The sequence below is a fragment of the Lutra lutra genome, chromosome 10 (assembly GCF_902655055.1).
Source record: "Lutra lutra chromosome 10, mLutLut1.2, whole genome shotgun sequence".
Taxonomy (NCBI): domain Eukaryota; kingdom Metazoa; phylum Chordata; class Mammalia; order Carnivora; family Mustelidae; genus Lutra; species Lutra lutra.
This window is the reverse complement of record NC_062287.1, coordinates 71,822,125-71,839,618: the sequence shown is the minus strand read 5'-3', so window position 1 is coordinate 71,839,618 and position 17,494 is coordinate 71,822,125. Positions and strand designations below refer to the sequence as shown.

The 17,494-nt window shown below is 39.0% G+C and overlaps 2 protein-coding genes across 5 annotated transcripts in view; both read left to right on the top strand.

The window, feature by feature from the left end:
- PIK3C2A (phosphatidylinositol-4-phosphate 3-kinase catalytic subunit type 2 alpha) overlaps positions 1 to 7,778 on the top strand; it is a 104,475-nt gene extending 96,697 nt beyond the window's left edge. For all 4 annotated transcript variants that reach the window (XM_047690447.1, XM_047690444.1, XM_047690445.1 and 1 more), the window contains exons 28-33: positions 425 to 549; positions 1,938 to 2,055; positions 2,138 to 2,210; positions 2,549 to 2,658; positions 2,743 to 2,868; positions 4,642 to 7,778. In XM_047690447.1, the coding sequence (XP_047546403.1) occupies positions 425 to 549; positions 1,938 to 2,055; positions 2,138 to 2,210; positions 2,549 to 2,658; positions 2,743 to 2,868; positions 4,642 to 4,827 (738 nt within the window). In that variant the 3' untranslated portion in view covers positions 4,828 to 7,778. The remainder of the gene's footprint in view (positions 1 to 424; positions 550 to 1,937; positions 2,056 to 2,137; positions 2,211 to 2,548; positions 2,659 to 2,742; positions 2,869 to 4,641) is intronic.
- A 5,705-nt stretch (positions 7,779 to 13,483) lies between these two features.
- Positions 13,484 to 16,944, top strand: RPS13 (ribosomal protein S13). Its single transcript, XM_047690467.1, has 6 exons — positions 13,484 to 13,623; positions 13,770 to 13,818; positions 14,007 to 14,085; positions 15,318 to 15,487; positions 16,154 to 16,254; positions 16,867 to 16,944. The coding sequence occupies exons 1-6, from the start codon at positions 13,601 to 13,603 to the stop codon at positions 16,898 to 16,900; spliced, it is 456 nt and encodes a 151-aa protein (XP_047546423.1). The 5' UTR covers positions 13,484 to 13,600; the 3' UTR covers positions 16,901 to 16,944.
- Positions 16,945 to 17,494: the final 550 nt, after the last annotated feature.

Sequence of the window (17,494 nt, the reverse complement as noted above, 5' to 3'; positions counted from 1 at the left end):
TATTCTGTAAAGTACTCTGACTTTATAATACTTTAAATATCCAGTTAGACAAGTCTTTTCTCATCCTCCTGCCACCATAAATTTTGCCTTTCTCATTTATGCTCTTAAAGGAGCTTATTAATGTGTTCATTGGAAATGTCCTAAATTTATAAATTTCAGGAAGTACATTTATTATATATAATCCTGGAAATAAATGATTTTCACTTTCCAGTTCTTGTTTATATATCGTACAGTGGTTAATATCACTCTTAGATTTAGTTAGATGTCTATAAATACAATGACTTTCATGTATGTGCTTTCCTCTCAGTGACATATATACTACTAAGTTAAAAGCACTTGACCAAGCTGTAAATTTTCTGTCGGGAAAGGCTTTTTTGTTTTGTTTTGTTTGTCTTAATCTGTTTGGGGTGTGGTTTCTTTTCAGATTTATGTAGTCCGAATTTTGAGGGAAGGACAGTTAGAACCATCATTTGTGTTCCGGACTTTCGATGAATTTCAGGAACTTCACAATAAGCTCAGTATTATTTTTCCACTTTGGAAGTTACCAGGGTATGTTCCCATTTTTGTACATTAATCCTTTTTTTATAGGAAACAATTTCTTACCATGTGTCACTCGAAAGCTTTGTGTAAACATTTAGTAAGATACAATGGACCATGTGTGACTGACTTTTCTCTGTATCCCAAGGACCTGATAACAGTACTATCCATAGACAGGGAACTGTAAGATCCTGCTGAGTGAATAAACTGAATAAATGGGATCCTAAACTTAAAGTTGGGGATTTTCTAGTTTTCTAATTTCAGTTGAAGCTTTTCTTTCTTTCTTTTTCTTTTTTTTTTTTTGTTTGTTTGTTTGTTTGTTTGAAGTCATACCGGATTAGGTAAATTGTTACTGCAACTACCTTTACAGTGAGGTCAAGGAACTTAGTAGAATCTTTTGTTTGTTTGTTTGTTCATCTATCTATTTTAAAAATTTTATTTATTAGAGAGAGAGCACAAGTAGGTGGTGGGGGAGTGGGGAGGTGGGAGAGAGGGAGAAGCAGGCTCCCTGACGGGCAGGGAGCCTGATGTGGGACTCTTCCCAGGACCCTGGGATCATGACCTGAGCTGAAGGTAGATGTTTAACCAACTGAGCCACCCAAGCTCTCTTAATTGTAGAATCTTTTAATTATTTGTCTCTACCATAGTCTGCAACATAACATAATAATTTGGAATCTTGGTTTTAGCAAAATCGGATTTTAAATCACTGTAGAAATAATTATGGCCATACCGAGCCCCTCTAAAAAAGAATAAGCTGAGGCAGTGAGATTGTTGGTCAAAATCTTAGTACTTAGTTTTCTATCTGTTAACCCTTTTAAAACCCTCATTTTTAATGTAGCTAATGACCAATAGATTTCTGGTGTCAGGCTGCTCATACTCTTCTTAGACTAGATTTCAGAAATGAAGAGTCAACAAAGTGTGGGTATCAGTTTATTTCCACATGCGGTATCATTTTTCTTTGCTAGCAAAATAAGCAAAGTTAAGATTATTCTTGATTTGGGCCCTATGTCACTTGTGGACAAAGTGTTGACAAGGGTATGGGACTGATATCAACAGGAACTGTGGCTGATTGAGTAATGATTTTGGAGGATAAGATATGCAAAAATATTTGTAAACAGATTAATCTTTAGGAAAAAAAACAGTAGAAAATAAGTAATAAATAGCAAAATAGTGTCTCTTTTATATCACGGTTTATAAAAGGCTAACAAGTACTTGAACTATTTCATCTCCAGTACTTGAAAAGAAATTACAGAAATTTAATTTCTAGTAGATTAAAATTCCACTTTGTATTTAAGTATATATATTTTTAAAATATATATATTTCTAAATAAATATTGTGCTAATTCTATAAATACTTCCAAGTGAAATAATTTAAATCCCCCTTGTGTTTTCTTTTGTAGCTTTCCTAATAGGATGGTTCTAGGAAGAACACACATAAAAGATGTAGCAGCCAAAAGGAAAATTGAGTTAAACAGTTATTTACAGAGTTTGATGAGTGCTTCAACCGATGTAGCAGAGGTGACTGTCCTAATTGAAAAAGAATATTCTTTTCTTGGTGCTACATGCTATTTAAATTAATACATTTTTTTTCTCTTCTTAGTGTGATCTTGTTTGTACTTTTTTCCATCCTTTACTTCGTGATGAAAAAGCTGAAGGAATAGCTAGGTCTGCAGGTGAGATTATTTTTTCTCTTTATCGATAATTGATGGCTTCCCTATGACTTGCAAGTTAATAATTTCTCAGTGAATGTGGTACAGTGACAGTGGGGTTACTGGCTATACTCCAGTGAGAATGAGAGGATAGTCCTTTTAAGCCTGTCAATTTCTGGATAAACATAATTTTCCTAATAGAATGTGATTATTAAAGAACTACAAATCAGTGGCCTACTAAGTTATTTACCTTTTCCTTTCCCCACATAGGATGATCCTGGAATTAAAGCAAAATTTTTTTGTCATAGTTTGTACCACTAATAAGCAAGATAAAATAAAGATGATTGTATTTTTATTTTCAGATGCAGGTCCATTCAGTCCTACTCCAGGCCAAATTGGAGGAGCAGTGAAATTATCTATCTCTTACCGAAATGGTACTCTTTTCATCATGGTGATGCACATCAAAGACCTTGTGAGTGATTATAAATAATGATTGTAGAGAAGACCTATACCTTGGTAGGAAGCATTACTATTAAGGGAAAACTTTTCTTTATAGGTTACTGAGGATGGAGCTGATCCAAATCCATACGTCAAAACATACCTACTTCCAGATACCCACAAAACATCCAAACGTAAAACGAAAATTTCACGAAAAACCAGGAATCCAACATTCAATGAGATGGTAAGTTAAAGTCATTTCTAAAAATATCTTAGATTTGTTCTTTAAATTTTGAACAGTTTAAATTTAAAAATTTTAGGTACCAGATTCAGAACTATTTATTGTACTAGTAAAGCCAATCAGTAACAATCTAGTGATACTTATCAAATGTTGCAGAATTAAACCATCATTGAGCCTTGGGTTCTAAAAAGATCTTAGGAGTTATCTTCAACCACCTTTCCGGTGACTGAACTCCCTCTACAACATTTTCAAGAAGTGGTTATCCAGTCTATGCTGAAATACTTCTAGTCCATCCACTTTGTTTTAGGCAGTTACAGCATATATATATATATATATATATATATATATATATATATATATTAAAAATATATATATATTTTATTTTTTATTTTTTTTAAATACTGGGCTGAATCTTCACTGCCTGTAGTTTGCACCTGTGGGTCTCAGTTGTATGACTTGGAACTATACAGAATTTAGTCTTTCTCCTCTGTGGCAGCCCCTCAGATAACTGAAGTTCTCAAAAGCCCTTCCTGTTTATCCTTTTAAAACATCTTCACTAACTTTACCTTTGTTTGATAGGATATAGTTTCAAAATTATCCTCCTAATTCATTTCAGGCTGTCAGCAAGCCACTTTAGATAGGTGCTCTACGCTAAAAGCAGTAAGCAAAGCATCAGCTGAACAGGATGGAGCAAAACTGTGACTTTGCTGAGCTATTCATGGTCACCTTATGAATTTACTCATCTATTAAAACCTGCTAACCTTTAGTCAAATACATTTTAGGATAAGCACCACACTATTTGTGTACATTAACATCACATCCACACAAAAATGTCTGGAAATAAATGTGGATTTTCATCAGGTTTTAAGTTTGTTAAAACCGCAGAACAGCCTTGTAGCTCTTGAAAAGCATATACAATGTTTAGTGAAGACAAGTTGGTGTTATTCTCAAAAAGAAGTATTGGTTTGTTTCCTAGTTAGTATACTTTTCAAGAAATGAAATGTGGTCAGTTTTTAATTTTTATTAGTCAAACAATAAGAAGGACTAGATTAAAGAGATCTTTCTTAGAAGTTAGGATGAGGCCTTGCTGGAAAAAAGTTCTAAGTGCTGAATGTGGTGTGTCAGAGAGCTAATTTTTAGCATTCTAGATTTGCTGTAAGCTGTATTGGTAGTTGGTGAATTAGGATGAGGCCTTGCTGAAAAAAAGTTCTAAGGGCTGAATGTGGTGTGTTAGAGAGCTAATTTTTAGCATTCTAGATTTGCTGTAAGCTGTATTGGTAGTTGGTGAATTTGCACTGAAATATGGATAATCAGAAATTATTTCATGGCATATAAAATCTAACAGAAAAAAAAGACAACAAAAAGAAATTCTAATCCCTCATATTTTGTAAAATAGCTGTGTTATCCCCACTTGCTACCTTCCATTCTCTTCCCAGGTGTCAGACCATCTCAAGGCATGCCGCCTTGTAATTGCATTTCCCTTCCCCATAACTCCAACTCAGAAAATCCATGTTGTCAGTGTTTAGACAATAATAATTTTCTACTCTGTGCATTTCTATGTCAGACATTCAGAGGAATGATAATAAAATCTAAGACTCCTGAAATACAAAATGTGCATCTAAATATGAGGCAAATTCTACTAAACATGTCATAATCTATGTTAATTGTTGTCTCTTTAACTACTAATCTCACTTCTGTTTTTACTTAAAATAATCCAAGAAACCAAGCAAACAAAAAAATTTGTAACTTACTGTTTTCTTTTTGCCTTTGCTCTAGCTTGTGTACAGTGGATATAGCAAGGAAACCCTAAGACAAAGAGAACTTCAACTCAGTGTTCTCAGTGCAGAGTCTCTGCGGGAGAATTTTTTCCTCGGTGGAGTGACCCTGCCTTTAAAAGATTTCAACTTGAGCAAAGAGACAGTTAAGTGGTATCAGCTGACTGCTGCAGCAACCTATTTGTAAGCTAGTGAATTTCTGAGCTTTGAAAGCAAGAATAGTTATAAACACTTAAACACACACACACTTGGGAACTTTGTATAATATTTTTAAACTTAGAAATTATGAAGTAAATGTACTTACTGCATTTCAACACATCTGTTGGACCAACAGTCACATAATTAACTTTTATGAGCTAGTTGAAGCCATTGCTGTTTTAAAGTCATATAGAAGGCTATAAACCCTAAACTTAATATACAGTAAGTCCTGAAAAAGACTCTTGAGTTGGTGAAGGATTTAATCCTTTCAGAGTAATAGCTTTAGTTTGGTCTGATAGTACAGTACGGTGTCAATTCAGCCATCTGTTTTACATTGTTTCTTACACAGACACAGCATGTTTTCCTGTTTTGCACCCTTTACAGCCTTTACCACTGTGTGTGTTCACAAACACCAAAGGAAAGGGAAGGTGCAGGATGTTACCAGAAAATGCAGCTGCTATTCACAGGGCCGAAAGCAAAGCACAAATAATAGTTATGTGCAGAACTACTATGTAGTTTATAGAAGTAGGGGAAAATAATACTGCTTTTTATCACTCATGTCTTTAAAACCTTTTTCAGAATAAGTGCCAATCACTGAAGTTGTAAATAATGGTGCCTTAACTTCATATGCTTCCCTGGCACTTCATTCTGATTTTTTCCTGACTTGATAATTAGTAAGTTTTCACTCACTTTCAGCCTACTAAAGAATTACCTACATTTACTAGTGTTTTTCCCACAGAAAGATTTTATTTCTTCTCGTGTGACTTAAACAGACAGGTGATTTATGTTTTTGTTGCCCCATAACTGAATGAGATTCATCAATGTAACTGTATACTAAATGCCATCATTCCATTATAATACTACATTTACTCCCAGGAGTGTGAATTGAACTTTGGTAATCCACCTCCCATGTATCTATACTCCACTTACTTATTAAGCAAGTGAAAATTGTTCACTCACATACCCATTCCTGTTTGGTAGAACTCCATGAATAGGGCAGACTCTTCACAGGAGGCCCAGGACAAGAATTCTAGGGTCCAGGCTGAATTTTAATGTAGACTTTTATAGCAGTTTGTCTTATAAGGTATCTTACTTATATTTGTAAACATTATACATTCACATGAATTACTTAATACAGTGAGATTCAGAATCATAAGGGACATGATTGAAATTATTCTACAGTAACCATTAAGGATAAAATTCATTTTTATTATTCACTCAACTACACACATAATTTTATGTTTAGTTTGAGTAAATATGTTGATATATTAATTCTCATGGCTCAATGGAATTTCAGACACTTTTTAAATGGTAATAGAGATTGTAGTAATCTAGTTGCTGTGAGATAACTGGTAAAATACGCAATGAAGAATACCAACAGAGAAAGGACAATCTCCAGTTCAGTTGCCCATAACAATTTTTATGAACTGTGCAGGTGTTTAATGTAAGTGGTGAAACCTGTAGAGCAGAAATAGAACAGTTGAGGATGTATCAGTGAGATAGGTTTTTAAAAAAAAAAAAAAAAACTTGAAATTTTTGGTGCCTAACACTAATGGTCCATTTGTAGGAAACCCCATTAGTATGATATATGAATGTCTTTTTTTTTCTTAATGTTAAAATATGTTGTCTATTTAATAATTTAATTAAAATGCAAATCAAAGCACCACCATTTATTTACTTTTTCCACATACAGTGAACATTTCCTTAAAGTGTGTAAGTATTTTTGCAGATATAAAGAAGTGTTAGATATTTTCACTTAAGCTTTGGAGACATAATTCCATTCCATGAATTGTCACATAGCCACTGTAAAAAAAAAAGAAAGAAAAAAGAAAAAAAAAACAAAAACAAAACCCAAACCTGTCTTGGTAAAAGGTCATTGTTAATGGGATGCAGTATGTACTGCTTATTTGCAGTCTGTTACAGCCGTGTCTTTTAGCACAAATAATAGAGGTAGAAAATGTGGTGTCACTTTTCAATTACAAGACATCTGGATTTCTTACCTAAAAATGTATATTATGATTAATACTGTACAGTTTAACCAGAGTTCAGGACAAGTGGTAATGTTTTTCTTAATTTAACTCATTTTGTGCCTTCTTTGGTCATTAAAAAATACACATATTTTATATATATTTTAATATAAGTTATTTCTTTGTAAAACGCTAATCTTCAGCCCTTACCAAAAAAAAAAAGGGACAGAGGCGCCTCTTTGCACTACTACTTTAAGTAGATTTTAAATCAGTTTTTTTTTTTAGACATTTTTTTTAAAGCTTGCATTAAAGTAAATCTGAAGCAAAAGTTTAAACAAACTGGCCAAGACACTAATTTTTATGTATAATCACAATGTTTTATACCTATCTTTACTGAATAAAAATAATGCTACATGTAAGTCCTGCACCAGAATTCTTTCCTCTTGCAGTGTTTTGGGATTTGAAAATAATGGAGTACTCCAAGAACCTATTATTTTCTCTACTGAGGAACCCAAGGTAGAATTTGCACTGACATTTTTATTATTGCCTTTATAAAAATCTATAGGTAGCTAACTGTTAAGGCATGTATGATCTTTGATAAAGTATTCATCTTTTCAAATTAAAGTTGTATAAAAGTTTCAATATCTTGCCTTAAATTGGTTGACTATTCTTTCTAGGATTCAAGTATTGTGGCATTTTAAAAAAATATATTCAGTTTTGATACTTAGACTTCAAATCAGAAAGCACTAAAAGCCCCACTACCATAATCCATGGATTTACTTACATGCTGCAGTGCAGATATGAATGAATATGGCAAGTAGTCTCATCTATAAGAACCAAATACTTTAATTATATTAAGGTAGTGAGTAAAGATGTATAATATTTTTATTAATACCTTGAATATATTCAGTGGATTCAATGTGACTTCATAACTGTACTACGATTGTATTAAACTATTTCTGGAATAAAGGAACTCTGCCGTCATTTCTTTCCTCATCAACATATTAACATTTTGGTTCTAAACTTCGATGGAGCTTGGGGAGCCTGGCTGGCTCAGTTGGTAGAGCATGCAACTCTTGATCTTAGGGTTGGTAAGTTCAAGCCCCTCATTGGGCATAGAGTTTACTTAAATTTTAAAAATTTAATAAACTTTAATATGAACTCACTGATGTATTCTTCGTATCTCACCCAGGAGTTTATTAGGTTCAAAACTCCTGAATTTCAAACCTGGCCTGTTGGTTGCCCTTAAAAATGACAAATCTGACTTCTACCTACGGTTTTGAAACCAAACTATGGTTCTCGATTGCCACTTAGCCCCATCACCATTTCATATCATTGGAATGATGAAATATGCAATATTTACAGATTTCTATAAGTATGGTCCCTGGCCTTTTGTGGTTTACTTAAATATTAAATAGTATAGTAAGAACATGTCTTATACCTATCTACAGAACAGAGAAATGTAGTTTTTTTTGTTTGTTTGTTTTTTAAGATTTTACTCATTTGTCAGAGCACAAGCAGGGGGAGCAGCAGACAAGAGGAAGAAGCAGGCTCCCAGCTGAGCAGGGTGCCCAATGCAGGACTCGATCCCAGGACCCTGGGATCGTGGCCTAAGCCAAAAGCAAGTGCTTTAACGGCTAAGGCACCCAGGCATCCTGAAATGTAGATTCTTCTAATATCTTACCTCCATCATTCCAGAATGATACCAGTGTGAGGCTATGGTTTTCTGACCCTAAAGAGATCATGTAAAAGGGCCCAAAGACCATGAAAGAGTAATAACTTAAGCAATTAGAGCTAGTTTCTTAGGGGGGTTTATCACCTCCATCAGAAGCTGGGTTTCTGTCAGGAAAAAGAAAAAAAAAATTTTTATTTTATCCTCTTTTACAATACTTTATCATGCAAATTTTAGACATATACAAAATTAGACACCAGTGTAATGAATTTCATGAATGAATCTATCACATAACTTCAATAGTTTCTACCTTAGGGCTAATCTTGTCTTATCCATATTAGCTAAGATGGGCTTAGGTATAAAAATCTTTATTTTATTAGGATTCAATCTATTCTTAAATTTTTCTTCAGTTCTGAATAATTTATTATGACTTCTTTTCCAGTTAACTACTTCTTTCTTCAACTGTTTAACTCATCCATTGAGTTTTTAATTTTGGTTGTTGTATTTTTATTTTCTAGAACAACTTTGGTTGTATTTGGTTGTTTTTGTTTGCATCATGATCCACGAAAGACACCAGACTGCCACCACCGATGGGGAAAGAGGTTTTTCAACAAATGGTGCTGGGGCAATTAGCTAACCACATGCAAAAGAATGAAGTGTAGGACTATAAACAGCATATACAAAGATTCAAAATACATCAAAGACCTAAACATAGCTAAAATAAACTCTTAGAAGAAAGCATAGGTGTACATCTTTGTAACCCTGGGTTAGATGAGTTTCGTAAGGATGACACAAGAAGCCCAACCAACAAAAGAAAAATAGAATAAATTGGCTCATCAAAATTAAAAAGTTTTGTGCACCAAAGGACACCATTCAGGTAAAAAGACATTTTACCAAATGAGGGAGAATACTTGCAAATCATATCTAATAAGGCACTGGTATCTAGAGTATTTAAAGAACCCTAAAACTCAGGGGTGGGTGCCTGGGTGGCTCAGTCCTTAAGCGTCTATCTTGGGCTCAGGTCATGGTCCCAGAGTCCTGGGATCGAGTCCCGCGTCGGGCTCTCTGCTCAGCAGGGAGCCTGCTTCCTCCTCTCTCTCTGCCTGCCTCTCTGCCTACTTGTGATCTCTGTCTGTCAAATAAAATCTTTTTTTTTTTTAAATTTTTTAAAAAGTTCAATCCCTATGGGTGCATAGATGGCTCAGTCAGTTGTGTCTGGTATCAGCTCAGGTCATCATCCCAGAGTCCTGAGATAAAGCCCACCTTGGGCTTCTCGCTTAGCAGGGTTTCTGTTTCTCCTTTTCCCTCTGCATCCCCCACATGCACATGTGCACACTCTCTCTCCCTCTCCAATAAAATCCTCAAAAGTTCAATCCTTAAGAACTATTTAATCCCTGAATCTCATTTTATTAATTGTGTTAACAGGGGCGCCCGGCTGGCTCAGTGGGTTAACCTCTGCCTTCGGCTCAGGTCATGATCTCAGGGTCCTGGGATTGAGTCCCATATCGGGCTCTCTGCTCAGCAGGGAGCCTGCTTCCCCCCTCTCTGTGTCTGCCTCTCTGCCTACTTGTGATCTCTCTCTCTCTCTCTCTCTCTGTCAAATAAATAAATGAAATCTTTAAAAAAAAATCTTTTTAGATAGAATTATTTTCTTTTAAAAAAAAATCAGGTTTGATTTACAAAAGATCTCAAAGTGGGGCACCTGGGTGGCTCAGTCCTTAAGCGTCTGCCTGCCTTTGGCTCAGGTCATGATCTCAGGGCGGGGGGAGGGGGGGTGTCCCCTGTTCAGCGGGAGGTCTGCTCTCCCTCTGCCTGCCGCTTAACCCGCTTGAGCTCACTGTCTCTCTCTGATTAGAAAAAAACAAAAAACTAGTGGAAGTCTTAAAGGTGACTAAAACAAAAAGCCTCCTGAAATAATAGTTATAATTCCTATTCCATGAATATTCAATTGAACATTCCTCCTTAGAAAAGTTCTATGGGGTCTTTATAGCAACCAATTCTAGTGATTTTTTTTTTTTAACCAGAGTGCCATTCTCAAAAAACAATCTAGCATTAATGTTGGTTATATCCTATTCCCTCAGTCAATTTCACTAAAGGACATAATTGTGATGACAAGTCAGGGGGCTCAAGGCAAATCATTCCAGCAATGCTTGAGGGCTTAAACGCCCATGTAACTAAATAACTGACCTGATCCAAATTACATACAGATGTATTGTGATCCGGTCTAGTTTGCCAGATCTTATTCTTTTCACTATCTTCTGCCTTCTGAAATAAAGTTAGTAGTCTAGACATCTTCAAATGGGGGAAAAAATATTTAGGTTCATTCAAATAATTATTGAGTGACTAACTCCCTACCTGCCAGGCACTGTTCTGGTTGCCGGACGCCATGAAAAAAGCAGACAACCAAACAAGCAAGTAGAAAGGAAAATGTTAGAGATTTGTGCACTATGTTGGAAGGGAGGACTTCCTTAGATGGTCTTTCTCAGGGAAGGCTGCCTTTGAGATGACCTGGAGGTCAGGATCTGAAAGACAGACATGAGAAAACCTTGGGGAAAAGCAGTTTAAGTAGTGGTGATCGCAAGAGTGAAGGAGCACCTCTGTTACCTCAAAGAGTCAGAAAGGGGTAAGTGTGGCTGGAGTGTTTAGAACCAAGGGTGTGGCAAGATCAAGGGTTTGGATTTTATTCTAAATGCACTGAGAACACAGGAGGGATTTACTCAAAAGAGTAATAGATTATCCAATTTTTTTATCTTTTTATATTTATTTATTTGCTAGAGAGAGTGTGCCTGAGCACAAGCAGGGGGAGGGGGTGTGTGAGAGGGGCAGGCTCCCCGCTGAGCAAGGAGCCTCATGTGGGACTCCATCTTAGGACTCTGGAAGTGGAAGGCAGGCGCTTAACCGACTGAGCCACCCAGGCGGACATCAATTTCTGTTTTTAAAAGATCACTGTGCTTGGGGTGCCTGGGTGGCTCCATTGGTTAAGCATCTTCTGCCTTTGGCTCAGGTCATGATCTTGGGGTCCTGGGATGGAGTCCTGCCCCGGCTCCCTGCTCAGTGGAAGGCCTGCTTCTCCCTCTGCAACACTCCCCCACCCCCACTCATGCTAGCTCTCGCTCCCTCTCTCAAAAACATACATTCTTTAAAAAAAAAAATTTTTTTTTTCAAAGATCACTGCTAGGTGGAGAATGGGTTGCATGTGTTGGAGGTGGAGACATGAGTGGAAGCACAAACATCTGGGATACCACTGAGTTGTCCAAATGAAGGATGATAGTGGCTTGATTTGGGGTAACAGCAGCAGGAATGGAGAAGTGCGAACATATTCATGATATATTTGTTGTAAACCTGAGATGACTCTTAGTGGTAACACAAAAAAAGAAAAAACGAGATTCCAAGGTTTGTGGTTTGAGCAAGTGGGTAGTTTAATTGAAATTAACTGAAATTAAGGGGTTTGGAGTAGGTGGCTAGGTTAGGGGCTTAGGAACTGGAGCCTTGTTAATTTTGAGATATCTATTCCATATCTGCACTAAAGATGTAAATTTTAACTGAAATTTAACTGAAATTAAGGGGTTTGGAGTAGGTGGCTAGGTAAGGGGCTTGGGAACTGGAGCCTTGTTAATTTTGAGATATCTATTCCATATCTGCACTAAAGATGTAAATTTGGCTAACGGTAATTTGGTAACTGAATGCATCTTTGCTAGGAGAAAATAGATTACTCAATTTGAATGGAGTTCCTAATGCTTTAGAAGAAAATTATCAGGCAGTGATAGGCTGAAAAAGTGGAGGTGGATGTTCTAATACTTTAGTTTCTAAGTCTTACCAGTTTCTTAAAACATTGACCGACGTTTCCTGATTTGACCTCCCATCTTCCCAGAGCCATGCTGTTTTTGAACAAGCCCCTTCATTTGTCCATTCTTTGAACTCATTCCTATGTACCAGCACTGAGTAAATCTTAAGAGTTCTAGTGGCAGTTCCCTTTTGCCAGAGTTCAATACGTGTTTTTCTTTCTCATCCTCCACACTTTCATCTCCACACCCATCTTCAGCCTCTGCAATCTTGTTTTCCAAACTCTTCCCTGTTGGCCAGTTTCTCTCACTGGGGCACCCAGCGCTATGAGGATCCACCCAAAATGCCTCCCCGCCCAGCCAAGCGCTCTACAGCGCCCTGTAGGGGAAGGAGCAAGTTTACCAGGTGGAGGGGTAGGTAGTGGGTAGGGGTCCGTCCTGGCCTAGTTCAAATCCCTGCGTTCTTCTCTGTGGTCAGTAATCTCTCCCCCAGAGATTAAATTAGGATTAGAAATAAGGAATGGGGGGGGGGGGGGCGCGTCTGGATGGTTCAGTCCGTTGAGCGTCTGCTCACGTCATGATCCCAGGGTCCTGGGATGGGGCCTCCAGTCTTGCTCCCTGCTCAGCGGCGAGTCTGCTCCTCCCTCCCCTTTGCTCACCCTCCCTGTTCATGAGCGTGCTCTCTCTCAAATAAAATCTAAAAAAAGAAAGAAAAGAAAGGAAGAAAGAAGATAAAGAAAGAAAAAGAAAGAAAGAAAGGAATGAATGAATGGTAGGGGTGGCTGGGAGGTAACTACCGTGACTTTCAGTGTTGCACTTATTAGCATGGTATTTTACCAGTTTATTACGGGCAGGGGCAGACTTTGAGGTAGCTAGTCCTAGTACGAGACCTGGCGCTGGCGAATGAATGGACGATTGTCTATGGCTGAACTTCACTGAGCGGCGGTGTCGCACATTAACGGCCTTTCTAGGACAGGGACCAAATCCACCAACCCCTCAGCTCTGCGCTCTCCCAGGCCGGGATTCGAACCTGCACGATTTTAGCGCAGGCAGCTCCAGAAAGTCCGCCGCCGAGATCTTCGTTTCCCGCTCCTGCCACGAGCCTCCTCAAACCCTGACGGATGCCGGGAAGTGTAGTCCTGTCGATTGAGGACTCTAGCAGTACCGCGCTGAAGTGCATTTCGGGATAGGCAGCCTGCGGCCGCCGGGTAACACACAGCGTAGTCCCGCCTCCTGCACGCAAGAAACGGGGACGCGTGTGAGGTCACTTCCTGTGTGCTGGGTGGCTTCCTGCGGCGTTCCTACCCTCGCTCTCTTTTTCGCTGCCTGACCGCCGCCATCATGGGTCGCATGCATGCTCCCGGGTGAGCTCGGGTTTCTGAGCGGGTTGCAGGGCTGGGCCGCGGGGTTGGGGGAATGGAGAGCGCGTGGGCAGCGAGTCGAGAGGATGATTTTCTAGGCCGCTGTGGCACTGACCACCACCTCATCCGGAGACTGTTTCTCTCCCCAGGAAGGGCCTGTCCCAGTCGGCTCTGCCTTACCGCCGCAGCGTTCCCACCGTAAGTAGCTTGCGGGCACGCGGGGAAAGGCGGGAAGGGTGAGGGGGCTGCCTTCCATCCCTCGGGAGACTCGGTGCCGACCGGGGGCCATGTGTGCATGATGAGCACCGCTGAGGGTGGTGAGGACGGCCGAGCTTCGGTACCCTCCCTGGTTTCTCGCCCTAAGGCCAGTTTCTTTTCGTAAACAGTGGCTGAAGTTGACGTCTGACGACGTGAAGGAGCAGATCTACAAACTGGCCAAGAAGGGCCTGACTCCCTCGCAGATCGGTGGGTGTTCCTGGGTAACGTAGCGCCTTCCGCCTGCCCGCATGTAACTTGCTGGGAAAGTCGCTGGGGGTAAATGTGCCGCATATATGTTTCGAAAGCCTTTTGTTCCTTTTCCTGGCTTTACTACCGATGACCGGGGCCTAGTGTTCATTCGTCGGACTCTCAGGTTCTTATTTGGAAGAGGAGGAAATTACTAAAATGGTCTCCAAAACTTAATCAGTATTTACTGTGGGCTTGGTGCTCTCTTAGTTTGAATGTTCTAGACATTTTACCTTTACCGACCTCATTTCGTTCTGAACGCTGTCCCTTCAAATGCGAAGTTTTTCTCCATCCTTCAGTTGAGGAAACAGGCACTGGGCAGCTATACAACTCGCCCAGATCACTCATCTATTAAATGGAGGAGTTGGGATTGGCAACACAAGAGTATTTGTCACACTTGTTACATTGTGGTTTGAACCTCGGTTGTGTGTAACTTTGTGCAAGTGGTTTCATTCAGCAGATGTTCCCCTGCTGTGTGGGTCTGGACCCTGAGAATACAGTAGTCTAGAAAAGGACAAAATACGTGCCTTCTTGGAGCTTATGTAGTCTAACAGAGGTACTACACACTATAGGAAGTAGATAATAAACTGTCAAGTATTCAGATGGTGCTGTTTTGAGAATTAAAAAATAACGCGTGTAAAGTTTTTACAAGAACGTGTGATACAGGGGCGCCTGGATGGCTCAGTGGGTTAAGTGTCTGCCTCCAGCTCGGGTCATGATCGGGGTACTGGGATCAAGTCCCGCATGGGGCTCCCTGCTGAGCAGGCAGCCTGCTTCTCCCTGTGTTTGCCACTCTCCCTGCTTGTGCTCTCTCCCTCTCCCTCTGACCAATAAAATCTAAATAAAAAATTTAAAAGTCTGACACAATTTCTTAATAAATGTTGGGTTTTAATTACTGAGGAAATACACATAGCTGGAATCTCATTGATTTCTTTGGTGGCCTATAATCCAGCAAGTTTGCTCTGATGATGTTCTTTAAATATTTGCAGTTTCCTCCAGAAGGGTTTTTCTAAGTGTTGGGTAAACCAACCTTGGATGTCTCAGGTTTGCATGCATTCTCATGTTGGTTTCTGTGATAGATAAGTAACCCTGTTTACAGAGGAAAACTTGGAAAATGACTTGATCTCAGAGCTTTGACATCACATGCTTCAGCTGCGTGTTTGGTGGGGGAATTTATATTACTTCTTTTTCAGGTGTGATTCTGAGAGACTCCCATGGTGTGGCACAAGTACGTTTTGTGACAGGCAATAAAATCTTGAGAATTCTTAAGTCCAAAGGACTCGCTCCTGATCTTCCTGAGGATCTCTACCATTTGATTAAGAAAGCTGTTGCTGTTCGAAAGCATCTTGAGAGGAACAGAAAGGTGAGAGAATAGAATTGCTTATATGAACTTAATTTCAGTAAAGTATTAGGCATCTGATGTGAATTACCTAAAGAGGCTTAAAGCACAAACTTATCACACTTCAGTTGCTTTAAATGTACCAGAAGAAATTGTGGGGGCATGATTTTTGCTCTAGTAGCTGCAGTATATTCAGTTGGTTGACAATTTTAAGGTGTTTATTTGCAAAGTTTTATTGCTTCATTATTTTTTTTTAGTTACAGAGTGTTGCAAATCATTCATGTTAAGATTTCTGGAAACCTTAAATTCCCTTAAGGACTTTTTTTTTTTTTTTAAGATTTTATTTGACAGAGATCACAAGTAGGCAGAGAGGCAGGCAGAGAGAGGAGAGGAAGCAGGCTCCCTGCTGAGCAGAGAGCCCGATGTGGGGCTCGATCCCAGGACCCTGGGATCATGACCTGAGCCGAAGGCAGAGGCTTAAACCCACTGAGCCACCCAGCCCCCCCCCCCCCCCCCCCCCCCCCCCCCCCCGCCTTAAGGACTTAATTCGAGCCACATGAACCCTAGTCTATTAATCTGTCACAGGGCATTGGGTAACTTCATTAGGCTGCATGGTATCTGTCCATTCTTATGTTAAAATAAAGTTTGATAATGTTTTGAGTGTTTTTCTTGAATTCTGTCTATTTTTAGGACAAGGATGCTAAATTCCGACTGATTCTGATAGAGAGCCGTATTCACCGGTTGGCTCGATACTATAAGACCAAACGAGTCCTCCCCCCCAATTGGAAATAGTAAGTATTAACGTTTTTTGTTAATAAGAGCAGACGTTAGCCATACAGTAAATACAGTAGCAACTCTAGTAAAAGCTGTTTTAGGCCATGGCTACGTGGTCAGGTACCCTTCAACTCTGCCATTATTAGGAGGAATGCAGCTGTAGACAGTATGTAAGCAAATGGGCATGGCTGTGGTTCACTGAAACTTTATTTCCAAAGACAAGCAAAGGGATGTGGTTTTCAGATCCCTGATTTTTTAAAACATTAATAAGCCCTTTAAATTGCTTCTAGATAGGGGGTATAGTTTCAGTTCATACCTCTGCTCCCTGTGTTTATGTTGTCTTCAGGTTTGCATAGATTGCTCACTATAATAATTTCCAGACATTGTCAGTTTTCCACCAGAAGGTCTTTTCCTTATGTTGGCTGGTTCTTCATTAGATGAGTGAGCCATCTTCATTCCTTATGTTTGGGCACAATGAACTAATTCAGGAACTTGGCATTATAGTGCATTTTATATATTTGTGGTTTATTTTTAGCTGTTTAGAAGTAGCTCCAATAGGTGTGAGAGTCTGAATGAATATGGAGGACCTCTTTTAATGAGCTCTTCTTCCCCCTTTTTTTCCTTTTCAGCGAGTCATCCACAGCCTCTGCACTGGTCGCGTAAATTTGACTATGTACTCAAGCAATAAAATCATTGTCTAATTAGAAGCATATTTTGTATTTCTTTTCCTAAAAAGAACAAGTTGATTAATATATGTTGATCTTTTTAGATGTGAGAGTGTGTTAGCACAGTGAGAAGTGTGTGATTCCATGCAGGAGGCAACAAGATAGCACCTATCTTTTTCATCTTTTCACTGTTAACTAGTTGAGCAGTGTATAACTTCATGAGGGGTTGTTAAATGGAGGTGGGGGTGGCAGGACTAGAGGAAACAAGGAAGTTGTGACTTAATTTTTTTGATGTCATGACAAAAATGTTAAGCTTTTGTTTTTGTTTTTAAGATTTATTTACTGAGAAAGAGGGCGAGGGACAGGCAGACTGAGCACAGAGCCTGATTCAGGGCTCCACTGAGCCAAAATTAGACGTTGAGCTACCCAGGTTCCCTGTTTCTTAAGTGTTCTCGATAACATTCAGTGTTAATACTGAGCTGGGCCTGTGATAAATACCATCCAGATAGTGTATGTAGTCGTATAGTCTAGTCGGGAATGTGTAAGAAAGTTCCTCTGCAGTATGGAGAGGGCTTCAGGAAGAACTGGTATT

Bases quoted from the DNA above. Each gene is read 5' to 3' on its own strand.
- RPS13 (XM_047690467.1), top strand. From the start codon at position 13,601: ATGGGTCGCATGCATGCTCCCGG. The intron at 14,086-15,317 runs GTGGGTGTTCCT...CTTCTTTTTCAG, and splicing joins CCTGACTCCCTCGCAGATCG to GTGTGATTCTGAGAGACTCC. The intron at 15,488-16,153 runs GTGAGAGAATAG...GTCTATTTTTAG, and splicing joins ATCTTGAGAGGAACAGAAAG to GACAAGGATGCTAAATTCCG.